This window comes from Diorhabda sublineata, chromosome 8 (genome assembly GCF_026230105.1).
Source record: "Diorhabda sublineata isolate icDioSubl1.1 chromosome 8, icDioSubl1.1, whole genome shotgun sequence".
Taxonomy (NCBI): domain Eukaryota; kingdom Metazoa; phylum Arthropoda; class Insecta; order Coleoptera; family Chrysomelidae; genus Diorhabda; species Diorhabda sublineata.
The window spans coordinates 20751001-20776903 of NC_079481.1; the positions used below are offsets into that span (position 1 = coordinate 20751001).

General features: G+C 29.2%; 1 protein-coding gene across 1 annotated transcript; it reads right to left on the reverse strand.

Moving 5' to 3' along the window:
• Positions 1-1784: 1784 nt before the first annotated feature.
• On the reverse strand, positions 1785-25805 carry LOC130448134 (transcriptional activator protein Pur-beta). The gene is made up of 7 exons (XM_056785357.1): positions 25535-25805; positions 24953-24994; positions 23394-23506; positions 23231-23333; positions 20832-21140; positions 19265-19452; positions 1785-15694 (listed from the first exon to the last, which is right to left on the reverse strand). Exons 1-7 carry the CDS (start codon positions 25575-25577, stop codon positions 15650-15652), a joined length of 843 nt encoding a protein of 280 aa, XP_056641335.1. The 5' UTR covers positions 25578-25805; the 3' UTR covers positions 1785-15649.
• Between the last annotated feature and the right edge of the window lie 98 nt (positions 25806-25903).

Below are 25903 nucleotides of genomic sequence, written 5' to 3' on the forward strand. Positions count from 1 at the left end.
GATATTTTATGTCCAGGCAGGACTAAATCGTCAGCTTATTGTTATTAGAGTCTATCATATTTTAGTAATAATGTTTTTTTTTTGAATCAAAAAAATTTTTTTAGGACAATAAACTTTTTCAACAAGTAAGACGTAAGTAGGCAAGTTGCGTAATCGAAACAACAATATTGAAGGACATAGACTATGATAAACTTGCACTTGAAACTTTCGAAAGGTCGACGAATATAAGGAAAGCCTTATAAAAAGACTTTCGTTATACAGTAATCACTATCTAACTCACCAACAAAACAATCTTCTGTTGTACATTTTTTTCTTGTTAAACTTGAAGTTTTCACAGTACTGTGTCATTAAAATAATGTTACTTTTAATTTAATTTGTTATGAGCATTTTTATACTCCTTAGTTCTTTCCTACGGTAATTAATTGAACAAATCAAATTGACTTGAAGGTTAAATATAGGTAAACAAAATATTTTCTTTAAAAACAAATAAATGCTATTTAAAGATTCTCATAAAGCTTTTCTAGCAACGAATAAAAGAAATATTCTAGAGCGGTTTTCATAATAAAATTCTGAAATAGACAGTTTTCTCAACTGAAATGAGCTATATTAATAAAATGTTGGGGGGTTTTATTTTTGTTATGATAAATGAAACAGCTAGGGCCTACTTGCGATAGGTATTAAAACGGATCATTTAAATAGGATTTTTGTGTTTGATTTTGAGCATACAGTGACTCATACTCAAGGATAGTTAGCAACCCCAAAAATTTTGACCTAAATCCGCCCATGTACGCAACCAAACAAACTGCTTACTATCACTATATAAACCACACTTACCAAATGTCTCTTAAGGTGGTGACTTAGTTATCAAACCGCGCGTTATATACGTTGAAATGGTAGTAAACAGTGTGTTCAGTATAGATCGAACAGGAAAAATAAGGTCTCGAAACTAATGAGAGTGTTTTTTCACACTGATTTTTAAATTTGAAATATCTACTGAAAACAGGAAGCGACGTTCTGAGTAAGGCTCAAATCATCCATTTGATACAGGATTGCAGTTTCCAAAAAGCACTAAGAAACGTAAACATACAAAAAAAATTCAAGGTAGAATCCTACTGTTTTCTCTGACCATATTCAGTACCAGTGCTTAATTTCAAAACTTCTAGGTGTTGGAACACATAACTATACATAATTTTAAAGCTATCACTTTCAGTTTCTTATAAACTAGTTTTGCCAAATAAAACAAAAACGATCACTTTATTATTTAACTCAAAAAGGGTCCGTTTTTTAAATTTCTCATATCATGCTTCTTGCAAATACAATTTATTCGTTTTTATCAAAAAACGACCTAGCTCTATCTATAAGCATTAAACGTTTAAATCACTAATTTTATTTGATCAGAAATTAAAACAGGTAACATTGCAATTTGCAATGAAGTATTCGGTCAATATCGAAACCATTTTTAATTTCTGTCTCAACCCCATAAAACGACTTGCGACTGTAGCGTTGATACGTTATGAATAGACTACTTCCTTGCATATGCCTGGAAAGTTGCACAAACAAGAAAACATCTAGTAGCTAATGACTCTAAATGTCATGTTATACTTGCGCAGAACATTCTTACAATAATACAATCTCTTTTATTAAATCGACTGTAAAATTGTGAAACAATATTAATGTAGCTTTTGGGAAATCTATGGAAGAGGTTTCAACACTATCATAAATAAATGTGTGTTTAGCAAAAGAAAAACAATTTAATAGGTGGATCAATGAAAAAAATGTTTTTTATAAATCTTTTATTTTTTGTAACCGATAATGTTTTAAAATAACATTTCGATATATAAATAATAAAGTGTGTTTCAGCATGTCCAAGGACAGCAAATCCATGGTGATCGGTGAAATTTTTCTGTTACCAAACTATACTTTTCTATATTTTTATTAGAACACAGTTTTTTTACCAAAAACCATACTCTTATATCAATGTCCAGAATGAACTTTTAAATCACAAGGTCTTCAATGTTAATTCATTATTTAATAATACTGATTAAATAACATAATAGTATATTAAGAAAATTTGTACAATAAATAAATGGACATTGTTATAAACAGAATTTTAAGTAAAACTTCCCTACTTAAATAACATCTAGTTTTACCAATGAATTTCTTATGTCGAACACGATACCTTAATCTATATTTATAAATTTGATGTACCAGTTTTATCATTAACCCATTTTTTCAAAAATAATAAATTCAAATTTAAAAAAAAATAGTTAGGATTTTGGTCAAAAATTTCTACCTTGTTCTGCAGTAATTTCATTATTCATGTTTATTAATACCCAAAATTAAAAATAAAAAAAAATTGAATTTGAATTAGATAACCTCAATTTGTATTGCAAAAAAATTCAAAACATTTGGCATTTTAAAACGAAATAATATATGATATGGACAAAGTAATTAATAGAACACTATTCATAATGTCCATACAGTTTTAAAAATGCACAATATGAGCAGGCAATATGGTAAAAACTAATGAAATTTTTAATAATACTTATTATTAAATTTTATGAATATTGACATCATTATTATAAAATTAATATGATAGATTATGTGCTGATAATCTGATTTTTTATTTGACACTATACACTTGGACTATTTCACATTTTGAATCAACTCTGTATTGCTTGTGCTAGTCAAAAAAATTAGTATTTTGACCTTTCAACAATTAATTCATTTAATTTTCCATCAATTCTATAATTTATGACAATTAATTTTGATTTATCCACGTTGAAATAAGTAGTGACTAATTGTAACCCATGCTCCGTACATGTTTATTCTTGTTTCGTGTGCCCTGCCTATCTAATTATCAAATCGCCCAATAACTACTTAGCAATATTCATAATGCCCAGATACTATGATAATAAGTATTATATTGCCCAATTTGACATGTCACTGTTTATAGTGCCCAGGAATTATAAATGCTCTGATTAATTATTTTGTCCATAACATATATACTTCAATATTCAATGTCTAATAGAAGTGAATAAGAAGTTCCAGTAGTATTTCGTTAAAAAATTCTTCGACCTCATTTTTCTAAGGGTTGAACATATTTAAACAATCGATGAAATGAGATACGATTCTTAATTGAAGATAATATAAAGAAAAATAATTGATAAATATGTTTGTGGTTTTTAAAAGGAGCATATAAGCAAGTAGAAAGAATATTGCAATCATGCTCCAAATTAGGTGCCAAACTATTCGATTTTTGTTAAGTATTCTTTGTGTAAATATTATTTAAATAGTAGAAATGAAACTCGTTGGCCCAACTGAAGTTTTTTTAATACATTAACATATTTCTATGCTCAATTATTTTGTACAACTTTTTTGATTTCTCACATTTAATTTTATGTTTAGAGGTTAAGATTGAATTATTTTATTAAACAACTCATTTTTGATTGATTGTTACCGATCACCCTGTGGATCTGGTTCAAAGTTCAAATTTTTATGAATGAGCAAAAAAATTAATGTGCTCAGTTTTAATCGTTTTTGTAATCCTTTATTTTTATTCAAAAAAACTTTTTTTTACATTCCCTTTAATGTCTTGGATCAACGTCAAAATATTGATTATTGCATCATAAACATTACTAATTCCAAAGTCTATATTTCGCCTTTCGTTATCTAAAGAATACTTTTCAAATGAATTCAATAATTAAAAAAAATTGCTGTCTTTGGAAAATCGCCACTAAATGATTAGCCCAATAAAAAATGTATTTTGAATGTATAAAATTAACCATTTCATTTAATATTATACCAAACATATAAAGCAATTGTTAATAATATCAGGAAAAAGATGAATCTAACAAGAGTGAGTATTAACAATATTTTTAGTTATGCTTTTTTACTATTTTTTGTCAACAGTTAACTAAGAGGACTCTAAGCAATTTCAATATTAAATTGATTACGATTGGTATGAATGATGAAACTGATACATGTGTTTACAGCCACTTCCTATTTATGTTCATAGAGAGAAAAACATAAATAGAATTCTACAAATGTCTAGGTGAATAAATTCATTTTTTTTTTAAAAGATAAACTTTGAAAAGTACAATTCGTCTTTTAATAAATAAATAAAATAAAAACAATCTGAATGGATGGCAGGTTGTTCGTACTTTTAAAAGTTTCAATAGAATAAATCAGGATTGCCTTCCTTCGATTTTTACGTTTATAATTATCAAACTGTTTTAAATAAGTGCGTGAAAAACAGTGATTTCTAAAAAAGATTTTCAATTTTCAAATGAGAGATACAATAAGCTTGAGGCAAGTGAATCGTTCAATTCCAAAACTAAACCGTAGTTACACTTACATTAATAATGTGAATATAATTAAATGGGACAACCCTCTCAATACTTAGTAGCAAAGATGGTTATATAGATAAAATTTGTTTTCAAATAAAAACAAACCTTTCAGTAGTGTCAGTTCGATAACAATAACTTTATATTAATAAAATTACATTGTGACATATGAACTATTTTATTTCTGCAATATAGGGATGGATGGGAACGTGGACCGTTCGGGAAGTACTCAAATCCATAATGGCAATTAATATGAAGCTTATTCGGTAAAACACATTAGCCCTATTAAATTATTGGATCTAGAGCTTTTTTAAAATTATTCTACAAACAACGACATTTCTAAAAATCAATAATCGTAATAGTATGATTTATAGATGTATTTTCAAAAGCAGAATATGTCAGGTGAGAACTGTATATAACCCAGAATCTCAACACAGGGTGCTTTTTGTGTTCCCGTTATCAAATGAAATGGTACTAAATGAAATTTCAAAGTAAAGTTTATTCTCAGCGCCTTTAGCTTTTGTTTCAAAATTTGCCGTGTAAAATTGTTTTATGAATTCATTAAACAACGTACAACTACCAATACCAGTCTTTACTCTCGATTTATATGGAAATTTTACATCTACTCATCGAGATTTTTATTGTTTTCCCACATAGCCCATCTACCTTCCTTGAAATCTTATTTTTCAACTCTTTTTCAGAAATGAACCAACGTAAAATGTTTGGGAACCATAATTACTTGTTTCAGATATGGTTAGAGTCTCATTGTGCTTCATATTTAGAAATGAATCCAAATATAACAACCTTAACACTTCCAGAATGGCAGCTTGTACTGACTCAAATATTCTTAATAAAATTCATTTCTCAATATTTGAATAAATGAATGTGAACTATGCTACCGAATGCAACAAACAGTAGATGTGATTTTATGTCTATCTAACCTAATTCACCTTAAACGTTCTAAACTTAAACTGCCGGTCAAAATTTTAAGACCACATTAAAACAGCATAATTATCTATCAATTACATCGAAACCCCATAAGATTAATAAAAGAAATGTACACCTGCATATTCTATTGTTAAAATCATATATCTAAAGAAGCCATTCTTTTATTTACTTCCAAATTATTGGGCAATAAACGTGTATTGACCAACGCAGTAGCCAGGTGGTAAAGTCGTTAATAATACTTTTATGATGTGCTGATAACTAACTGCTCTGTTTTTCCCCCATCATTATTACCTGCGGTTACATGGGTTTGTTTACAATCACAATTAATCTAAACTTGTGGTTTCTGCAGTAAAGTCGTCTTAAAATGGGAAAAGCACGCGAAATTAGCAGTGAAGTGTGTTCTGCCATCGTTGATCTACATAATGAAGGCAATTCCGAACGTGGGATTACTTTACAATTGAAGTTATCGAAGACTTGAATTCGTGTCACAATAACTCCTTATAGGAAGCCAGACAGTTTTCAAGATCGTCCGCGATCGGGAAGGCCGAGAATTACCACGTCAAATGAAGATAATTTCATTGTAGTTATCAGCAAGCGAAATAGAAGTTCAACAGCACCAGAAATCCGCGTTGAAGTGAACAAAACCCGATTTGAACCTTTATCATTGTATCAGTAAAACGGTGTTTGAGAGATGTGAAGTTGTATGGTCATGTCGCCGTTCGAAAACCTTTTCTAAGGTCACAAAATAAGAATAAAACGGATGCAGCGGGCTTTTGCTCGATTGGATTGAAGAAGATTTGAAAGTTCTTTGCGACCAAGTTTGAGCTATTCAGTTCAAAACGAAGAATTTACGTGCTCAATAAAAGTCGATACCAGACTGTGTAGTCCCAGGAATCGAGCATGATACTGGCTCAATTATGGTCTGGGGTTGCTTTTCTAGTCATGGAACTGGCGATTTGATCAAAATTGACGGAAAACGAAGAGTACAAAAAAATTTTAGAGCAAAATTCCCTTCCTTCAGGTTTGCGATTAATTCATTTTCCAACCGGATAATGATCCCCAAGCATATTTCAAAATTATGAAGAGAAATTTTGTGGTAAGAGTATGTAGAGACTTGTGAAAACGGCCATAAAAATTTTTTAACATGGACTGTTAATATTCCTTTAAAAGTATATTGATTGTCAAAAAGTGTTTTACTGGATGATTTAACCGGTTAGTTGAACACTTAATATTTTATTGGAGATTTATTTAATTTTCCTACTTTAATTAAGGTGGTCTTAAACTTTTGGCCTGCAGTGTATATATAAAGAACTGATAACGTTAAGCTTAATGAGAGTCAATCCTCTAAATGTGTTTTTTGAGTATCAGTTTTTTGACAATTTTTTTTTGTAAATTCAAAAAATGTAAGATAATCAACAATGCTGAATCATTGTGACTTCAATAAAAAAACAGGGTTATAGTATTCAATCAAATTTATCACTGCAGGTTCGTGCCAAATTTACATTAGTTTCAAAAGGCCTTGTTGAAGAATAAATATATAGATAGTTAAATTTTTTTTTTCAAAACTATTACAGTTTATAATCGTTGTAATTCAAATAAAAATGATATTTACATGAAGAAAATACATATATGCATGAGTCAAAAAAATATTCTTTATGTGCCAAATATTTGCTTTCGAGTGATGTTCTGTAGTAAAAACATCTATATACTGCAGCCTCAGAAAGCACATGAGAATGATGTGCAAGTAGAAAAATTATTTTCAGGTTCAACTAAGTTTAAAATTTTTCACAATTGCGACAATAGGCAAAAATTATTTGGACAAAAAATCAAAAAGAGCGAAGATTTAATACCCTTCAAGCTAGGAGAAATAATTTCATTTGTTCGGTTTGAAACTGGAAAGCGATAAAGGGACACTATCTAAAAGAATATTATTTTTTGTTACAAATAGAACAATCTTATCTGGGTTTATCTAATAATTAAAAGTATTTCAGTTAATATGTAGAACGAATATTCTGAGTTGATTAGCATTCTTTGAAATCTGTGATCTCAAGATATGGTAACACAACCATCATAATGATAGTGGTGTAGAACTTGCATCGTCATCGGAAATTTGTTATCAGAAATATTGTTCCACCAGAAATTGATAGATTATGAAAAGCAACTCTTTACCAGTTTTAAATTTGACACAATCAAAGAAAGTTTAAAAATAAAAATATCTTTGTTCAGATGAAAAGGGCGATTCCGATCATACTGGATACTAAGAACTGAATCTTTGAATGTTTAAGTACAAACACAATAAAAACCAGAAACGTTTGCAATTTCATATAGAATTCACAATAAAATAATCTAATTTATTACATTATGAATAAAATAACAATAGATTTAGAAATATTTCCATTTTTTCACATACACAAAAATTGTTTCTACCAAGTCTGCTATAGATTTTAGAACCATCCAATTTATGTGTCCTACAATTGGTATAATAAGTAAGGAAATATTGTGAATACGCTTTTAGAAAACTAGAATAAAGCATTAGACACATTTGGTCCGTTCATTAAGTTATTTTCGACTTCTTTGCTAAATTTTTACTAATTTTTTGTACGAGCTGTTTTTGGCTTCGAAGAATAATGATATTAAAAAAAAGAACCATAAATACAATTGACTCATCAAGTTGTTAAGAACGAGTCGATTAACAGAATTATCCAAAAGTTCCATAACTTTTTGAAACCATCTAGAATACCACCACACATGTTAACTTGTTGGTTACTATTGATACTCATTTGTAGCTTAGATCCAATGACCTTGTGCAAAGGAATAAGGCTTGGAATTGAAAAAAACTATCCCAGAATTTCCTCGAAGCTACAATTATCAACGACAAATGTAAAAAGATGTGCTGAAGTAAAAATTTCAAAGATTTCAAGTAATAAAATTTTCCAGTGCATGGCTTTGACCATAATTGTCAACAAGGCGCAAAGTCAATCGTGAATTACTGGTTTGAGCTCAAAAAAAATTGTGTTTATTATATGGATTGCTTCAGAGTTGGAACGTCTAGAATATTTATGTTTACAGACCACCGAAAGAACTCAAATTATTGTTGCTGACAATAACATAAAAAAGTTGACAAGCAAAGGTTATTTTTCCCAACAAATTAACAAAATGCATTTCTTTTTTAGACCAATAGCACATATGTGATATCCGATTAGTTAAGACATATTCTACGAAGCTCTCTTTTGATTTCCTCTTAAGGTGTTGCAATGGCAATAATAAAATAGACCAAAACAATTTTTTTCAATTAATTTCTTCGCTGTAGAACTGTTTTCAAAATGGTTTCATAATTTGAGTTTAAAGTGGACTGTCACCATCTCCTAAATTCCCATTAATTCTGGTCGTCTATCTAGCATTGTGTATCAATTTTATTACTTATGAGGAAAAACATATGTTTTTAGCATGGAAAATGTAAATCAACCAAAAACTGTAGTAGTATTAACAAGCGGTAACTGAAAAGAAACAAAATTGTTCACTTCTTTCGCAAGTCCTATAATTGCAATTGAGTACATGAATCTTTCAAATCCTCTTAATTTTTCATCACAGAATAGTTTCAATTTACAATCACTATAACAACTGGTATCGACACGTAAGTTCATAGTAGAAAAATTTTGTTACGAACAGTGACTGTAAACAATAGGTATGGTAAAGACCGAAGGAAGCTGTTTTTTTAAATGGCCTGCATTTAACTCTCGAAAGTTCCAGTACATACATAAATTTTTTGCAACATTAATTAATTTCATAATATATAATTTGTATCACTAAAAAGCTATTTTTTGTCAAATTTATATCTCTTGAAAAAATTCTTGGGTAAATATTTGAACGTCACTTCACAAAAATCTAAACAAACAAAAAACTTAACCCAAAAGCATCTGATTATGTTGTGTTGTACTAGACATGAGATTTGTACGGATTATGTTGGAAGGAGCATAATCGGACTTTTGGATTGAGTGGTTTTTGTCAGAAGTTACCAAACGAGGTTCAAGTTGCGTAATCTAACAAAACTTTTATAGCATATTTCGAAATACCGCGATTTTTATCCTATACAATGAGTTCTAGCAAAGAAGTGACTGTTCAAATGTTTAATATCACCCACACAAAAAAACTTAGTTGACTAGTACTACAAAAATAAAAAAATCTAAGGGCAGATAAAAAATAATTTGTCAATCTCAAAAACGTATTTTTTTCACTTTGATTCATTAAAAATTTTGGAAATAAAATAAAACGTTTTTTTAAACATAATAAATTTAAGAATTGGCTAATCACAATGTTTTCATAGAATGTACATATTAATTCTGAGCTATACCCGTGAAAATAGAATCACTACCTTCAAGTTCAACACTCTTTTGCGGGCACCACCTTAAGAGCAAATACGAACATTTTCAAATAAATTACACATTTCTGCAACAAAACAGATTTAACAAGATATTATTTAAGGAACCATACAGGACGTCGTGAAACTATTGCTTTTGGTTAAACAATGATTACACACAAATTTATATTTAATAAGCATACTCAAAATACTTATTTTAAAATATGAGTTAACACTAATGATACAGTTGTATAACATCTTCACGAAATATACAATCATTTTGTGGAACCTGATATTTGGAATATTTAAGTGCTTAACTAATTTAATGGCAATTTCTTTTGTTTTTATTTACTCTCAATATCAGTTTATAATAGACTTCTATATACTCACAGCCAGTATAATACATTATTTTTGGTCCAGATTATCCTTGTTTACCATCTCTACACCAACACTAACACTCTTACTTAATATGTCCTACACATATATCAAATTTTACACGTTAATGCAACTTCATTCGCGGAAAAATATACTTGGACAAAATAATTTCATATTCAATTCCACCCAATAAACTATAGGTTATTTATCTATTTGAACTATCATTACATCTAACAACAACCAACTACTCTGCTAGAAGTACTTTCAAAACCTTTTGTATGAGCAGGATTAAAAAGTATTTGAGCAAGTTACTTCAGTTCTTCATATAAATTATGTAACAAAGACATTTCTTAAACCTGTAATGACCAATCAAATTATTTATTGTTTTTCTATAGCATACATTATGTTGGTTGTAATGGAATAATCAATTGGGATATACCTGTATCCAGCAATGTTTTTTCTCAATATATCAAATTATAACCTATTATGAATGATGTTGTGGGTTGAGCAGTCGAAACAAAACTGTCTAAAAGTTGCCATCGGTTCGATACTTTATTTGATCTTTATCAAGGCCAAAAATATAAGGCACATTATAACTCATACAATTTGAACTGTTTATCTTCCTTTGAGTCATAACGTACCATTTATTTTTAGCTTTGATAAAGATCAAATAAAAGGTCGAAACGTTGGAAGTTTAAGAAACTCTTAGACAGTTTTATTTCGAGTCCTCAACCCACAACACCATTCGTAATTTCGTAATAAGAAGGACAATAACATCAAGAATGAATTCTATCCTATTTCCACTTACTAATATGTATCTAAAACTTTAAAATAATGGAACATTACTATTTCGAGATATATTAGTTATAAGAAATAGTTTTACATATTTAAAAACATTTACTACATGTAAACATGTATCGATGATAAAAAGGCCATGTTTTAATTAAGTAGTAGTAGTAATAATAGTAGTCCAAATGATTAATTCACCACTATTATGAACGGTGCAAAAAAAAGAGAATCCAATTGAGGATATTGCCGTTCTTAACGGTTATAACAGAAAAATAATAGAAAAATCGTTATAAATTTAAGAAAAATCTTTATTATATTGATTTTTCTAAAATTTTAATGAAAAACTAAAAAAATTTTATCTAGTACCTTTAAATCCTGTTTATGCACAAGAATTTGAAAATATTTTCAACAAACATAGGTTTTAAGTTGGTTGTTGGATGCAAGTGTTTAAATAGAAATAAAGGACTTAATCACTCTTTAGTTTATTGAATAGGACTCAAATGTGAAATGATCCGTTAGAGTGCATTGATTTAGTGTATATGTGTCGCACAAACTAAGAAGTCTTTGGTCTATAAAGATGGGTAATGGTGGGTGTGTTTTTTTATGAATACTGGCTAATGGTTTCGTAAGCTCCAACTTGATCCAGATAAGTTGTATGTATTTGCTTCAGTTATATGAATAAACCATTAGGAAGCTGAAAGTGAAGATAAGAGCTGATTAGCGAAATTCTTTTTTTTTGAAGACATCTAACCCAAAAGAGAATATCGTGGGATTAGTAGGTACAACAACTATGTATCTTTTTTGGGAAATTCAGCTCTTTCCAATGCTATAACTAGATAAGTCGTACATTTCAATTGGTGGCGCTAAATATGTTTAGAAATAGGTATCTCCTAAATCAGAATAATTCTTGTTACTACAACCAAGTATTTTAAATTACTTAAAATTAATTAATTAAAATTCTTACTGGACCAGGACCTCACTAAATCCAGTTATCTAGTTGTTTAATTAATGTGAATAGCCTTATTAAATGTTTTTATGTGTGGTCTCACAGTTATGAAAAATATGAGATCTACAAGCAAAATTATATTAGAAGCAGCCCTTAAAATCCCCAATGTTCGCTCTGGTAAATAGTTTCTTGTAATATACTCAATCCTTGGTTGTTGGTCATAGAGAAATGCAATGTAACTCTTTACATTCTACTATAACTACCGAGCAGCAGACAGTCGGAAAAGTAAACTGGCCGGCGGACTGGAAAGCAATTGCCCGAAGTGCGTGAAGAAACAGAGACAAACCTTACATTTTCCACAAAATGCGAATTTCATAGACTGGAAAGCCTATGCCGATAGTAACTTGACTGTTTGGAAAGAAGATGTAAATGGTAAGGTAAGCTGGCAAAAAATGTGATGGCTAAGCTTTTCTAAAGAGTATCCATTTACTATAAGATTTAAATAAAATTTGGAGTTTATTAATCCTTGACTGTAACAAAAAAGTGGGAACAGCAGTAATTTTCGACTAGCTGAAAAACAGTGTTTGTATGTGAAATCATTGCCAATATCAAACGATAAGTATACCGATTTAAACTCTCTTTTTACATCTGTCCCTCCAACAATACATTTGGAATACAAACCATTTTATGAAAATATTACTTTCAAAGAAAATACCAAAAATAAGAAATGTGACCAAGAGCTTGAAGAGTCTGGATCTGAGAGTGACTAGTTTCCTTATTTATTCAAAGATACGGAAAGTTTTTTTTTTTCATTAGTAATTTAAAATTCAGGCTGCATGTTCATATAAGTTAGCTACTACACAATTATGTTACACTTATGTCAAAAACATATTTCCACTTTGAATACAACAAAATCATTGGTTTCTAATGCGATATATCTCTTTGTTTACCAAAAGCTTTTTCACACAAGTAAATATTTCAATATACTTTTCCAAATAAAACAAAGATTAACTATTGTACCACATATTTACAAAATAAAAAAAAATTGTAAGATCACATCCCTAACTGCATATTAACACCTGAAATGTTTAGTAAAATATGTCCGATAGAAATAAGATTAACAATAATAATAAGTTAGGAACGTGATTTCACTTTTAAAACATACCGTCAAACTTGCTCTAAGCACTTAGTTGGCAGTGAATATATTTTGATATAATAAAACTAAAATATTATATTTCCTAGATATAAGATGTTCACCCAATTATTTCAATACCAATTTCGTTTCAAAAATAAAGATTAAAACAAATCAATTACAACTGTTTTAGAGGAAATCCTGAATTCTCTCTTCGTTTCAATCAACCACACATCTCAAGTACTTTCCACTTCATTATTAATCATTTTAGGTTACACATCTTGGAACTTTTCATCCATTTCCAAAATGTACTCGAAAAACTGTTTTTAATAATTTCCAAAAAATTATTGCTGTTGGAAACTATCTGCTTTTTATGTATTCTCTACACTTTGAATACTTTTTATGTATTATCTTTATGGAACTGTCACTTTTTACTTTTATTTTTCTGGTTTCTCTATTTCCTGTTAGAGCTCAATCAATTTAAAGTGCCAATATAATACTTATTAAGAATGTTGAATAACGGATTATTATAGGAAACAAGAGATAGTTTTATAGTTTCATAATTTCTTAATTTTATATTATCTCAGACTAACTTTCCACGTTCTTCCATTACATTCAGGACTCTTCTTTTGGAAGTTGATGTATTTGCTTATAAATGGATTTACAGTTTCTTGATACTCTTTAGGTATATTTCTCTGTATATTTCTTATTATCCTGAATTTGTGGAATGTATTCATGCTTACTATTTATTTTAATAAGTCATAATACATATTACAGTATAATTCTGAGTTTTTGTACCTACAAAAGCACTGATATCCAATAGTGACAGTGACATGAATCTAAAATGGTAACTGAATTTGACCTGATTCCAAAAAAGTATTTGGATTTAAGCAAAAACAAGCTATATCTCCTTACAGACTTTATCACAGGCCGTTGCCTCCACAAGAAGCAAATGATGGAATTAAGTTTAGGCAGAAACTAACAAGTGTAGATTCTGCATAGAGAAGGATGAAAAGCAAATTCAGCTAGATCTATACTGCTTCACCTATGTAAGCATATACAAAAATTGCTTTCAACAAGAAACCTGCAGGTGTGAGGATCTAGCTTAATCCTTGAAGTGATACTGCTCTTAAAAGGTGATGATATATTAGATTATATATAGGGGACAACTTACACTGTAACGTAAGATCTACTGTGCCCCAATCAGAGCAGTCTTTGTCACTGGATGATCTACAGCTTATAGATAAATTTAAAATGCAAAGGACCCACTCTTGAAATAATCTACTAGAGCGATATTTTATACTCTTGCTTCTGACTCTGACTCCTAATTAGTCAACAAAAGTGAAATTTTGGAAAATAACTGGGCTAAACTAATATAATTAAGGTCTGCTTCTAGCTTATGTGCATAATTATTAGTTGAGTAATTAGTTAATTGCATTTGACTTGGATGATAAGATGGGATAAATCATCTTGAATAAATTTTAAAAAACATTCAGAGAAGCAAACATTAAGATTGTTTTTAATTTTTTTTTCAATATAACAAAAGTGCTTACATATCGATCTAATGAAAATATAAAGCTTTTTATTCATTAAGATAAAATAATCACAGAATACAAGACCACAATATTTTGAAAATCACAAAAAAGTGGTGCCCATCAAACCTTTGAAATTAAATAAATCTTTTGAATAAACAATAGTCAAGTTTCTTCAAGATGAATAAATTATTCAATTCAACTTCTAAAAATACTATAATTATGGCAGTAGGCATCTTTATTATTAATAAAGGTCTTTTAGAGATGCATTTTACAAATGTATGACTAAAATAGAGATAGGAAAAGATTTTTTGTACAAACCTTATGAGCGAGTTAAAAATTGAGTACAAATCCTAACTACATATAATAAACTTTAAGTATTATAAGTGTTTAATCAAATAAAAATTCTATATGTTTCATATAAAATATTTTCAACCAAATCATAAATAAATCTAATTTTAAATTTGACAGAACGTGAATAGTCTTTCCAATTTTAAATAAAATTATTATGTAGCACCAAATTTTTTACCAATAAGAAACAATTCTTATGGCTTTTATATAGTTTCTATATATAATAAAATTCTTCATTTTATGCATACTCAATAGAAATTTTAGGTTATTCTGTGCCCAATATTAATTTTGAGTCAGTTACGTCACAACAGTATATTTATAGTCGGAGTATCTCAAAGAGTTGCCATTCATTGTTGTGAATAACTTACACATGATATTAACGTAAGACCAGTTGTTGCCTGCAACTAACCTGTTTCAAAAATAGCTACATCTCTGTATATATTTTTATGTACTATAAAATAAAACAAATTTGTAGCTGCAAATTATTACTATTCCTATCTCCACTTAAAAACATTAAGCAGTTATGATATGCTTGGTACTCCGACTACGGTTTACTCAAAAGCCAAAACATCACTACTGTAACAACTTAAAACAACTAAATAAATAATTTAGTATCATTTTTTAACATATAATAGAGAATCTAACATTTATAGTGTTACTTAACACTGATCAAAAAAAAAACCAACTCCTTGAACTGATCAATATTTTAGACAGTGGTCGATTTCTCAGCCATCATTCAAAAATCACAAATTTAGTAATTGTAAAGTGGGGGAGAATTTCATTTTTTTACGGTCAAAAAATCGACTGCTGTTCCTATCCAATTTTTTAATTTGTTATATTAATAAATCTATTAGTCTAAAATGGGCAACTAGCCTACTTTAAACTTGTCCCGGAATCCTGCTGGGTGTTATTGCCAACCTGAAAATAAATAAGCTTAATATTAAAAAAATCCAGGAGAGAAGGGGAAATATCACAATAAGACTTTGTAAAATTGACATTGGACATTTGAAGGAAAATAAATACTATTAAAAAGAAATAATTTAATCATAGATTTTCATAGACAAAGGAATAAAAGGGAAATCAAAGCACCCCTAATACTATAGCAAAACGATCTTCGAAAATGCAATAAAACAGGAATTTTATCAGTAAATTACAATCAAAGTTCCTTACGATTCCGGTTCTATGCAATGATATGATTTGAGTTGAACACTGATTCACTCCTAAAAAAGCAAAATATACCCTACACTGATGTGTGCTTTTGCATTAGGAGTGAATTCCACCCCAACTAGGAGTTGAAAATTTTTATGTTGAAAATAAGCGCGGAAATTGATAGAGGACTAAATTTTAAGCAAAAAATGTTTTTGAAAATCAATAGTGTTTTAGTTATGCGCGATTGAAAATTCAAATTTTTCTTGGGAAAAGCCACGTTTTTAATCGATCAAATACTTATGATTTAATCAGAAAAAGTGTAAGAAACAAAAATGAAGCTTATAAAAACGAAGAAATTGGTTTTTGTAAATTTGTTTTAGGCATAATACAAACCGAGTAATGATTTATTGAAATTGTTTTAAATTCGACGTCGACTAAGAGAAAAACAGTCAACTTTTCGAGGTAACTGCATATAATCTTTTCCAAAGTACTTTTAAAAAGCTTTGAAATGAGGGTTAATAGAACTCTCTAGATTAAAAGTTATGGCCTAAATAAAATCGATATATATTTCACCCTTAGCAATAGTATTCAAATTGCAATAAAAATATAATCCAGTGATGATTTACTTTATTTACGTACCAATAATGATTTCTGGAAGTTTGAACAAATTAGAATGCGTAATTTTGAAAAAATGATGTTTAAAGTCATAGGAAACAAAAAGATCTTTTTTTTAAACTTTCTGTAACTTCTAAAATAAGTGAGATATTACCTTACAAATCGTACCCCAACGTATGACTGATACCATTTTTGAGCCCTTTAAACGTTGCCCTTTTAAAAAGAGAGCTAAAGAAATTTAAAAGGTTTACAAACTTATAGGTTATAAAATTCCCTATAAATCTACTTTAGAGTGATCAATTTGGGATGCAAAATATTTGAGTTGAACACAAACAAAAAGGGTCAATTTAATATAAGTAAGCCACCACAAAGTAATTAAATAATATTTTTTTAATTTTATATTAACCGTCTGTACTTTATATAGGATGAACACATCAAGCAGAGTTCATGAATTATAAATACTATATTGAAGCATCAAACAACTTTTATTCAAACCTTAAAAGTATTTTGCAACTCATTAACAACTTATAATTCTGTTGATTTTTTGCAATAAGAGTAGTTTTCACCGCTAAAAGTAATAAGCACATATCGGCAATAGAGTAGATTTTGAAGATAAGAGTAAGTCAAGTTTAATTCCAAATTTTCATGGAAATCGGAGGTAATACTTCATTTTTACCTTGGTAGCCCAGACTATTTATTATTTATTTGGTCTGTTCTCTTATCATGGGTCATCCATAAATTACATCACGTCTAAAGGGGGCGGGAGGGGGTCGACGAAGTATGTCATTGTGTGACAAGGGGTGGGAGTGGTCCCAAAAAATCTTGAAATTCGTGTGACGTATTTATGGATGACCCCTCACCGGAAGCACAAAATCGAGAGATGGGGTAGAATATAAACATAAACTGTAAATTCAGATTTGACCAAATATGAGAATACAGTTAAATGAATATATAATACTACAGTACTACTTCGTATTAGTCGGACTTTACTACAAAATGAAAGGTTCTCAATTAATATATCATAATTAAAATGTTGTTCTTTTGACAACTCAATTTAATCTAAACTCAAAAGATATAATCAACAAGGTTTTAGATAAAATAAAAGATCACAGTAAAGGTGTGAAAACTAATGGAGCACAAATAAACAATATACTATATGCTGATAATGTGCTTTTGTAGGCAGAAATTAAAAAAACCTACATATTGTATTGACTGTAGAAAGTAGTGAAAAGAAGGTTCTTTCGACACCTATGTGAAATAAAATCTGTTAGATTATAAAAATAATGTAATATTTCAAGTCATAACCCATATGTTAAATTTGAATCGAACTTTACCCTACAAATTAAAAAAAAATTGCCAGAACCTTGTGTGAAATTTAGGTATATTAAGACTTAGTGGCTTATATGAAGTTGAAATAAAATTTGAAATTGCCTTTTTCATATTTGTGTACAAATTATTTTTGTGCTCCAACAAAATTGTACCATAAATTCAATTGTGAATATGAGGGCGTTTGATGGAGGGTGACTCCAGAGGTTGTCAACACTTTCGCAAAGTTAATTATATTGTTAGTTTCTGTTTTTACATAAATTTGTCAGATAGATTAGTTTTATAACCATTATAGTGTTTTTATTTTTAACCCTTAAGCGCCACCATGTTGTGGCTCATGTAGTATTGTAATAAGAGTGTTATAGTAAGTGAAATAATAAAATGATATAATGAAAAATAATAAGCAAAGAATATATTATTTGTTCTGAAATTTTTGGAAATATAAGTTTTAAGAAATTGTATAAAAGTTTTTAAGACTTGACAGTTCAGTTTTTTCTATAAAGAGTTACTAATAATAAATAAAGTTTAAAATCACTTTAGAAAGACGATTTACCACAAGTAGGCAGAACCAAATTGTGGAGACTTACATGGGATAATGATTAATTAAGGAACATCAGAAACCATACAACTGTAGGAAAGACAACTTAATATTTGGAGAAGCATGACTAAACAAAGAATATCCTGCTGTGCTAGGAAGTAATCTACTTTTAAACTGGATTATGTATGCCAGCTTCTTCAGCATTGTTCTCTAAAATAACAAGAGAGAAAGGGAAAATGCTGCAAATCATGTTGTGTGATATTACAAAGTAATTTTTATGTTACTAGTGTCAATCTGTATGTTCCAGTACTTATATTGTGGACTAGAGAGCTGAACTCAAAATACATTGTTCCTATGAAAATGTGTTGTTGTCATATTTAAAATTTTGAGATCCAAGAAACGTTTGCAAATTGAAGGAAGGAATGCCTTCGAAAGTATGCAATTTACCACAAACGTGGTAGTGGTAATAAGTTTTGTTATCTACTCTTGATGCATTTTTTAATATGATAATAACCCAAAACATTTTTAACAGTCATAAAACTCAATGATTTCATGATTTCTAAATTCATTACATCCATTAGCTTAAAACATTTCTATTAACTAAAATAAAATAGAAGAATGACAATCAGTTGAAGCTCAAATTTAACTCAATTTCAAGTCAATACAAATAATTTTTAGAGTTTTTGTTTTCAATATTCAGATATTTTTACTTTGCTGTTTTCAAAAGTTTAGACTGTAGTAATGAAAATAATGATACCTATCAGATTAGTTAAGGAAAATTAATAAAAATCCAATAACAATAATAATAAATATTCTTGGATAATATGTACATAATGAAAATAGTTCTAGATATTACTTACCAAAGAATGTGGTTGATCTTGGGAGGAAATACCCCCGCCAGAACCTTGAGAAGGTTGCTTGATCTTATCGCAGTAGTCACTCAATATATCTCTGAACCTTTGCCAACTCTTTTCAGGTACAGTAATAGCTGTTCGGAAATTTGTTTTTACCTCAGAGATACGCATGTAAACTCCGCGGTTATTTTGACCTGTGAAAATAGTTTTATATATACAAATCGTCAAATGCAGCTTAACCCTGAAATAATTGAATAACTTCACTTGAGCCCTTTTTTATGATATATTCAAATATTTTTTAATCTTCTTTACTCAATCAATCAACTGAAAATACAATAGTAAATGAGTCCTATATTGTTTACTATATATGAATGAAATAATAAACACATTTTTTGTGGTTTATAGAAAATTATAAAAATTGTAATTGCAGATATTATACTTTTGGTGAGCTTAAAAAGATTTACAAACATACCTACAAGTCAAATGAAGAAACAGAGATACTCCACGAAAAAATATTTCAGAGAAGATTGACACAAAGCGGTTAAACACTACAAATAATTAGGAGTAATAGATAGAAAGCAAGGAAACCATGTTACAATTGGTTAGGTTGGAGCAAATAACATGTAATTATGATAAAATAAATTGAAATAACGAATGCAACTGTGTTGAATTAAACAATTTTGTGTACTACAACACTTGAATGCAAGTTGAACAAATATAGATTTTCACTATTGAGTAAAAGTTTTTGCCCACCCTATAATCCATTTATTAAATGTCAAAATAATACATATTATTATTTCTTCCGTGTTTATGATTGTAGTTTAGTTCCAGTTAGCCCTGTGAGCCGCAAGAACATGCTGCGATTTATTCTTTTTGGACCAAGAAGTAATGAGAAAATATAGAAAGCTCATTAAAGCCTATATGTTTTTGAACGTCAGCTTTATATGAAAAAGGAAAGTATCTGTTATAACCATGATGAAAATGTACTCCGACCAATTTTCAATAGCTAGTAAAAATACAAGTAACAGAAAAAATATTGGGGAAATAATTGGGGAGTTATCATAAACTAAAAATTAAGACAAAGAAGAGTTACATTTAGAATACATCGTAAGAATGACTAAGCAATAAAAGAGAAATTACTCAAAAAAATCTATAAAAGTGAAAGGAAAAACACCAACGAAAAAAAGCTCAGGGCAATATGGGACCAAGAAAGCCTAGAAAAAATTGGTTTGAAATAGATAGCAATCTTTTCTTCATCATTTATTATAGTTTCTATGGATATTCACTTATTTATAGATAGATCTATGACATTGAATACCTCAAAATAGGCCTACTTATAACAGTATAATGACTCATTCTTCTACAATAAAAATATCCTTCTATTTCAGAAGTGCACCCATCAAGCAACTGTCACAGATGCAAGAGTTCTTTCCAAAAATATTCTATTTAAATGGATTCTATTTTGTATAAACGAGCTTAGAAAACATAATCATATATCATAAATGTTTTTTTACCACTGATCACGCTGTAAATATTTAAACTGCTAGGAATATTTTTATTGAAAATTCCTTACCTATATCAAAATAGAAATTTTTGTTGTCGACATGCATGTGTCTGCCCTCTGGTAAATCGGGTTTATAAGCATGCTCGTCAGTACTGTATTCATCCAATAAGTCAGTTAGAGCATCCCGGAATTCGATCATACCCTGAGCCGGAATGGCGACTTGGCTACGAGGTCCTCCTCTAGCAATCATTTGGGAAACCCGCAAAAAACGTCCTCTAGAATTCTCTTTCAAGTCCAAGTAGTAACGACGATTGTCTTTAATCATCATTTCACTTTTTAGTTTGCCATCTTCGGGAACATTGTCTGGGTTTGGTGGACCTAAAAATCAGAATGGTTTTGAAAACAAATTTTTATTCAAAAATTAAACAAAAAATGTTAAGAGGTGTGATACTTGATTGAGACCTATAACAGTACTTAAGACTTTATGACATTTTTTGGTTCAAGATTTTTCTCAAGACATATTATATGTATGGCAATACCTCAAAAATTGTTAAGCAATAATCTAATCATTCTTCAGGTAGGGGACTTGTTAATACTGTAACCTCCAGTTGTTTTAAATTATCTATTAACACATATCAAAGATTTTACAGAACTCAATTTTTTCAAATTCATTTTATAAACTACTTTTTAGTCAAACTAGGCGCTCCTTTTATAACCCATATAAGACCTTATAATATTCACAAAATTCTTCAGAACAGTTCCAGAAAATTTTATAACATTCCAGAATATTTGATAACTGAGTGATCATATTAGCAAAGGCTAAGTTCCAGAGGAAGGACAAATAACTTATCTAGCCTTGTTATACTACCCCTCTTTAGAATAATTTTTCATGTAAGGAATATGGACAGGATCGGATCACTTGTTGAGCTTATATGTTTTCAGTTTTAGAAAGAGTCCCCCTTGAATTGATTTAGAGTAGTTGGACAATCCAATAGATCTTTCATTGTAAAATTTCACAAACCCACTTCTTATCAATGCAACAGCCATTTTTTATCTTCATTAGTACCTTTGGTGTCCAACTTTTGCTTCCAGCTCTTTTCTGAACACTGCCATCAACCATTCTCATGATTTCTTTCTGAACTTTCTTGCCTCTTTTTAAAAACAACTCCACATCTGATACCAATTGTTAACACAAGGAGGATTTCAATTTATTTATTAAGACAAATGAAGGTTTTTAACTTTCTATTGATAATTTTTATGTTTTTCTAAATTCTCCCAGTCAACTACCTTTCACTCCTATTGTGCGTTGTTTTTATTCCTTTGGTTTCTCAATTTTGGTCATAAAACATATCGGCTCAAACTACCACCATTGCGCTTCTAATAATTTTCTTGTTTTATTTCAATCATTATGAAATTTCTTTAGATTCTACAAAAGTTAATTGTTTTTATCACACCACAAAAGTATCAAGCATTGTTGATCTCATAATTTTTTTTCGTTTCTGTATTTTATTTTATTCAAAAATTTTATGAAAAAAAGTGGTTCTAAGAACTAAAGCTAAAAGAAATTAACAGCTTTTATACAGGAAAGTCAAACTAATAATAATATATAAAAGATAAGAAAATTAATATAAAGTAAAATAGAGAAGGGAAAGAGTTTCTACTAATATATATTGATTTAAAATCAGCTTTTGATTAGGACTCTAGAAAGTAAATATGGATAATACTATGGAAATTGTGAAACCATAATAAGAAACACAAAAGATAGTTATGGCAAAAGTATGAATTGCAGGGTAAACTTCAAAAGTGTTTATAACGAAGTGAGGAATAAAGCAAAGGGACAGCTTAGACTTATTACTTTTTATATTAATCTTGGATAAAAACATAAAATGACAACATGAAAAACCTGATTACAATAAGAATTGAAGAATAGGCATAATAAACAAATATTAAAATAACTGATATAATAAGGAATAAGGACAAAATTTTTAAAATATTTGTCTGTAGAAGAGGAGAAAATAGTTGTAGAAAAAGCTAAAGGGTTGAATAAATCGACGAACATTTGCTAAGTACTGAAGAAAATAATATCAGCACACAAAAATATAGATATGTGAAAATGACATCATATATGAAGCAGAAATTTACAATTAAGATAAAAGATTACAGAAAAACTGGACAAACACAATAGAAATAAATTACATGAAATGAATAGGTGGATAAACTAGGCAGAACAAGATACAAAACATCAATAAATAAACAATAACAGCTGAATTGGTATGGTGGCACATAATGGAAGTTGGAAAGACCATTAAAAAATAAAGGGGGAAACTAAGAAATAAATGAACAGACCAAATACAGGAATTGGGAACATAGAGGGAAATTTTAAGAGAAATTGGGGAAGATGGAAAAGGCAGTGGTTGAAATAGGTACACAAGGAACCAATGGTACCTTTCTTTTAAAATGTGACTTACCCAAAGAAGAGTAGAAGTCGCTAAATGCAGAAAGATGATCTCTAAACTCGGCAGCAGTTGATAGGGCAAGGAATATTTGGGAACGTCGTCCATCTGCACCAATCTAAATAAAATTAATGACTGGTAATGGAGTCCAAATTAAAAATAAAAAAGCAGTTAATACCTCTGCAACCTTAATGAAACGTCCTCTACGATTTTGTTTCACATCTAAGTAGAATCTCTTACTCTGAATCTGCAACATTTTGGTTGCGAGTTCTTGCTCCATCTGCTGCTGGCCTAAAATTCCAAAAGTAATTAAAAAAGAAATACATTGTTTAAATGATGTTTTAACTACACAAGAGTGTGATAAATGCTACTGATTTCATTAATCCTAATGATATTGGCATCTAATTTATCATGTTACTTGTACCAAATATGATGGAGATGGATAGGTAAAAATAAAAGTTATACTGCTTACAAGTGTTCCCATAAAAATACCACACATTTACAATGTCACTATTGCTTCATTAAAATATTTAACTATAAATTGTTTGTTTTAGCCTCCTCATCTGCTTTTTGAATATATCACGTATCATATTTATATGAGAGAATATTTCTACTAGTCTGGCTTAGAATCTAATACCATACTTTGAAAATGTATCCAAAACATTACCATGTAGAAAGTATTATTATTACTATTACAATGTAATTTGAAAAGATCAAAAATAGACTTAATAAACTGGGTCTTTGGACTAACGTACTCTATTCTACAAAAAATTGAATATAGACATGAATTTTCAACTTTGAATTTATGGAAATTAGTTCATACAAAAGCACAGCACCATTGCTATATTCAAATTCCCCAAATTGTTTTATTTTTATCAGTTTATCATGTCTTTAACTTGTGGAGAAAACTGTACAAAAATGCAGAAGATAACCAAAACATTGACAACATTGGTGGCTAGGATACCACAGCAAGAAAAACAAAAAGGCAGCAATTATAGTTTTGTAAAGAGTTACAGACATAGAATGTTGGAAATAGAATATCTCGAGCATTAAAATTATTTTTATTTGTTCCTCATACACCCGCCAGGAAGTAAATTTTGTTTAAGAAATTAACAACTAACAAAAAGAGATAATAAAATAAATATGTATTTTTATAATATTGTCTTAAACTTATTAGATATTATAAATATTACAGTTATATGTAAACTAATCTAGTAAAAAAATTATATATAAGCGAATGAATGCCATTGATATTAATAGTTTCCATGTATTTAATTTTATGCTTTGTATCAGTTTATGCCAATTTCTACACCTACATCTGTAGCACTTACCACTTCTCAGTATTCAAAATAATACAAACAATAATTCTCCATTGTTTCCTTAACTATAAATGTATAATCATAATCAGGTCAAAAAGTCACATACTGGGATCTTGCCAATATTGAATTTTTCCTAAAGTCCATTCACTTGATAACATTTTGAATTAAAATCATAAGAAGCAACACAACCGGCAATGAAATTGGTTTAACTAGTTATGAATCATAATTGATGAGAATTCTATAGTAGTAGAAGTTACTATGAATTTCCTGGAATGCAATGAGTCATCACCCAAGAACTTCATTCATATTTATTCTACACTGATAAGAGTTAAAGTTAAACGATTTGGTGTTAAATGTCTTCATTTATTAAAACATTATTTTTATTATTGAAAATGAAACATATTCATAAAGTATTTACCTGAATCATATTCACTGCCCTGCTCCATGCCCTGATGGTATTCTGAAAAATTTACACAATTAAGCTACACAGCACTGTAATAGTTAAAACCTCATTTTAATAAAATGCATACTTCAGTTTTGTGATAAAATTAAACAGATTTTTATTAAAATTGATCAAAAACACCGAACTGCTTCATAAAGATCATTTTCCAACGATTTGACGTTTGCTTAAAATAAAAGGCAACCAAATTGACGTTAGCCAAGGTCATTAATAGACTACGACAATATTCAACTTATGCAGGTCTTTTGCAGTAATTTTGACATACTTTATGACCTAATTCCTCAATAACTATTCAATCAACAATATATTCCATTAAATTTCTTACTGTGGAAGATATATCATATGTTAAATCTCGAATTTAATGAAAAATTGGAAAACTTTCTAAGGGAACAATCAAATCGCCATTTTGGTAGACTTGTCAAACTCGATAAAATTATTTTGAAGGGAAGTCCGGTGAAGAAGAGGATAAGTCTTTTTTTTGTACTAATTAGAAACCTCACAGTATTACGATTAACAAAATTTACAATTTCAAGCACTTACTTTGCGAGCTTGAACCTTCATCACCACTTCCTATATCCGACATCGCAACCCAACACACACACAGCCTTCACTATTTAGGAAAACATGAAATGTTACTAAAATTTCTGACATTTACATCGAATCCAGATCCGTCCGCTGAAATCACTTTTTCCTTGAGAAATTGTTCATTCAATAATTCAATTAACATTGATGTATTGCTTACTAAACTAAGAATATTAAATACTTATAAATTATATTTGGTTTTAAAATGATTTTCAAATTTTCTCTATATAATAAAAATTTAAAAAAAGGTATTAATAGAAAAACGTTCTGTTTAGGAAGTAATATTTAGTGATTATTTAAAAGAGGTATTTTATAGATAAAAAAAAT

Excerpts from the sequence above, each read along its gene's own strand:
- LOC130448134 (XM_056785357.1), bottom strand. The coding sequence starts at position 25,577 with ATGTCGGATATAGGAAGTGGTGATGAAGGTTCAAGCTCGCAAA. Across the intron at positions 24,995-25,534 it reads TGAAGGTTCAAGCTCGCAAA|AATACCATCAGGGCATGGAG; the intron begins GTAAGTGCTTGA and ends TAAATTTTTCAG. Across the intron at positions 23,334-23,393 it reads GTTTCATTAAGGTTGCAGAG|ATTGGTGCAGATGGACGACG; the intron begins GTATTAACTGCT and ends AATTTTATTTAG.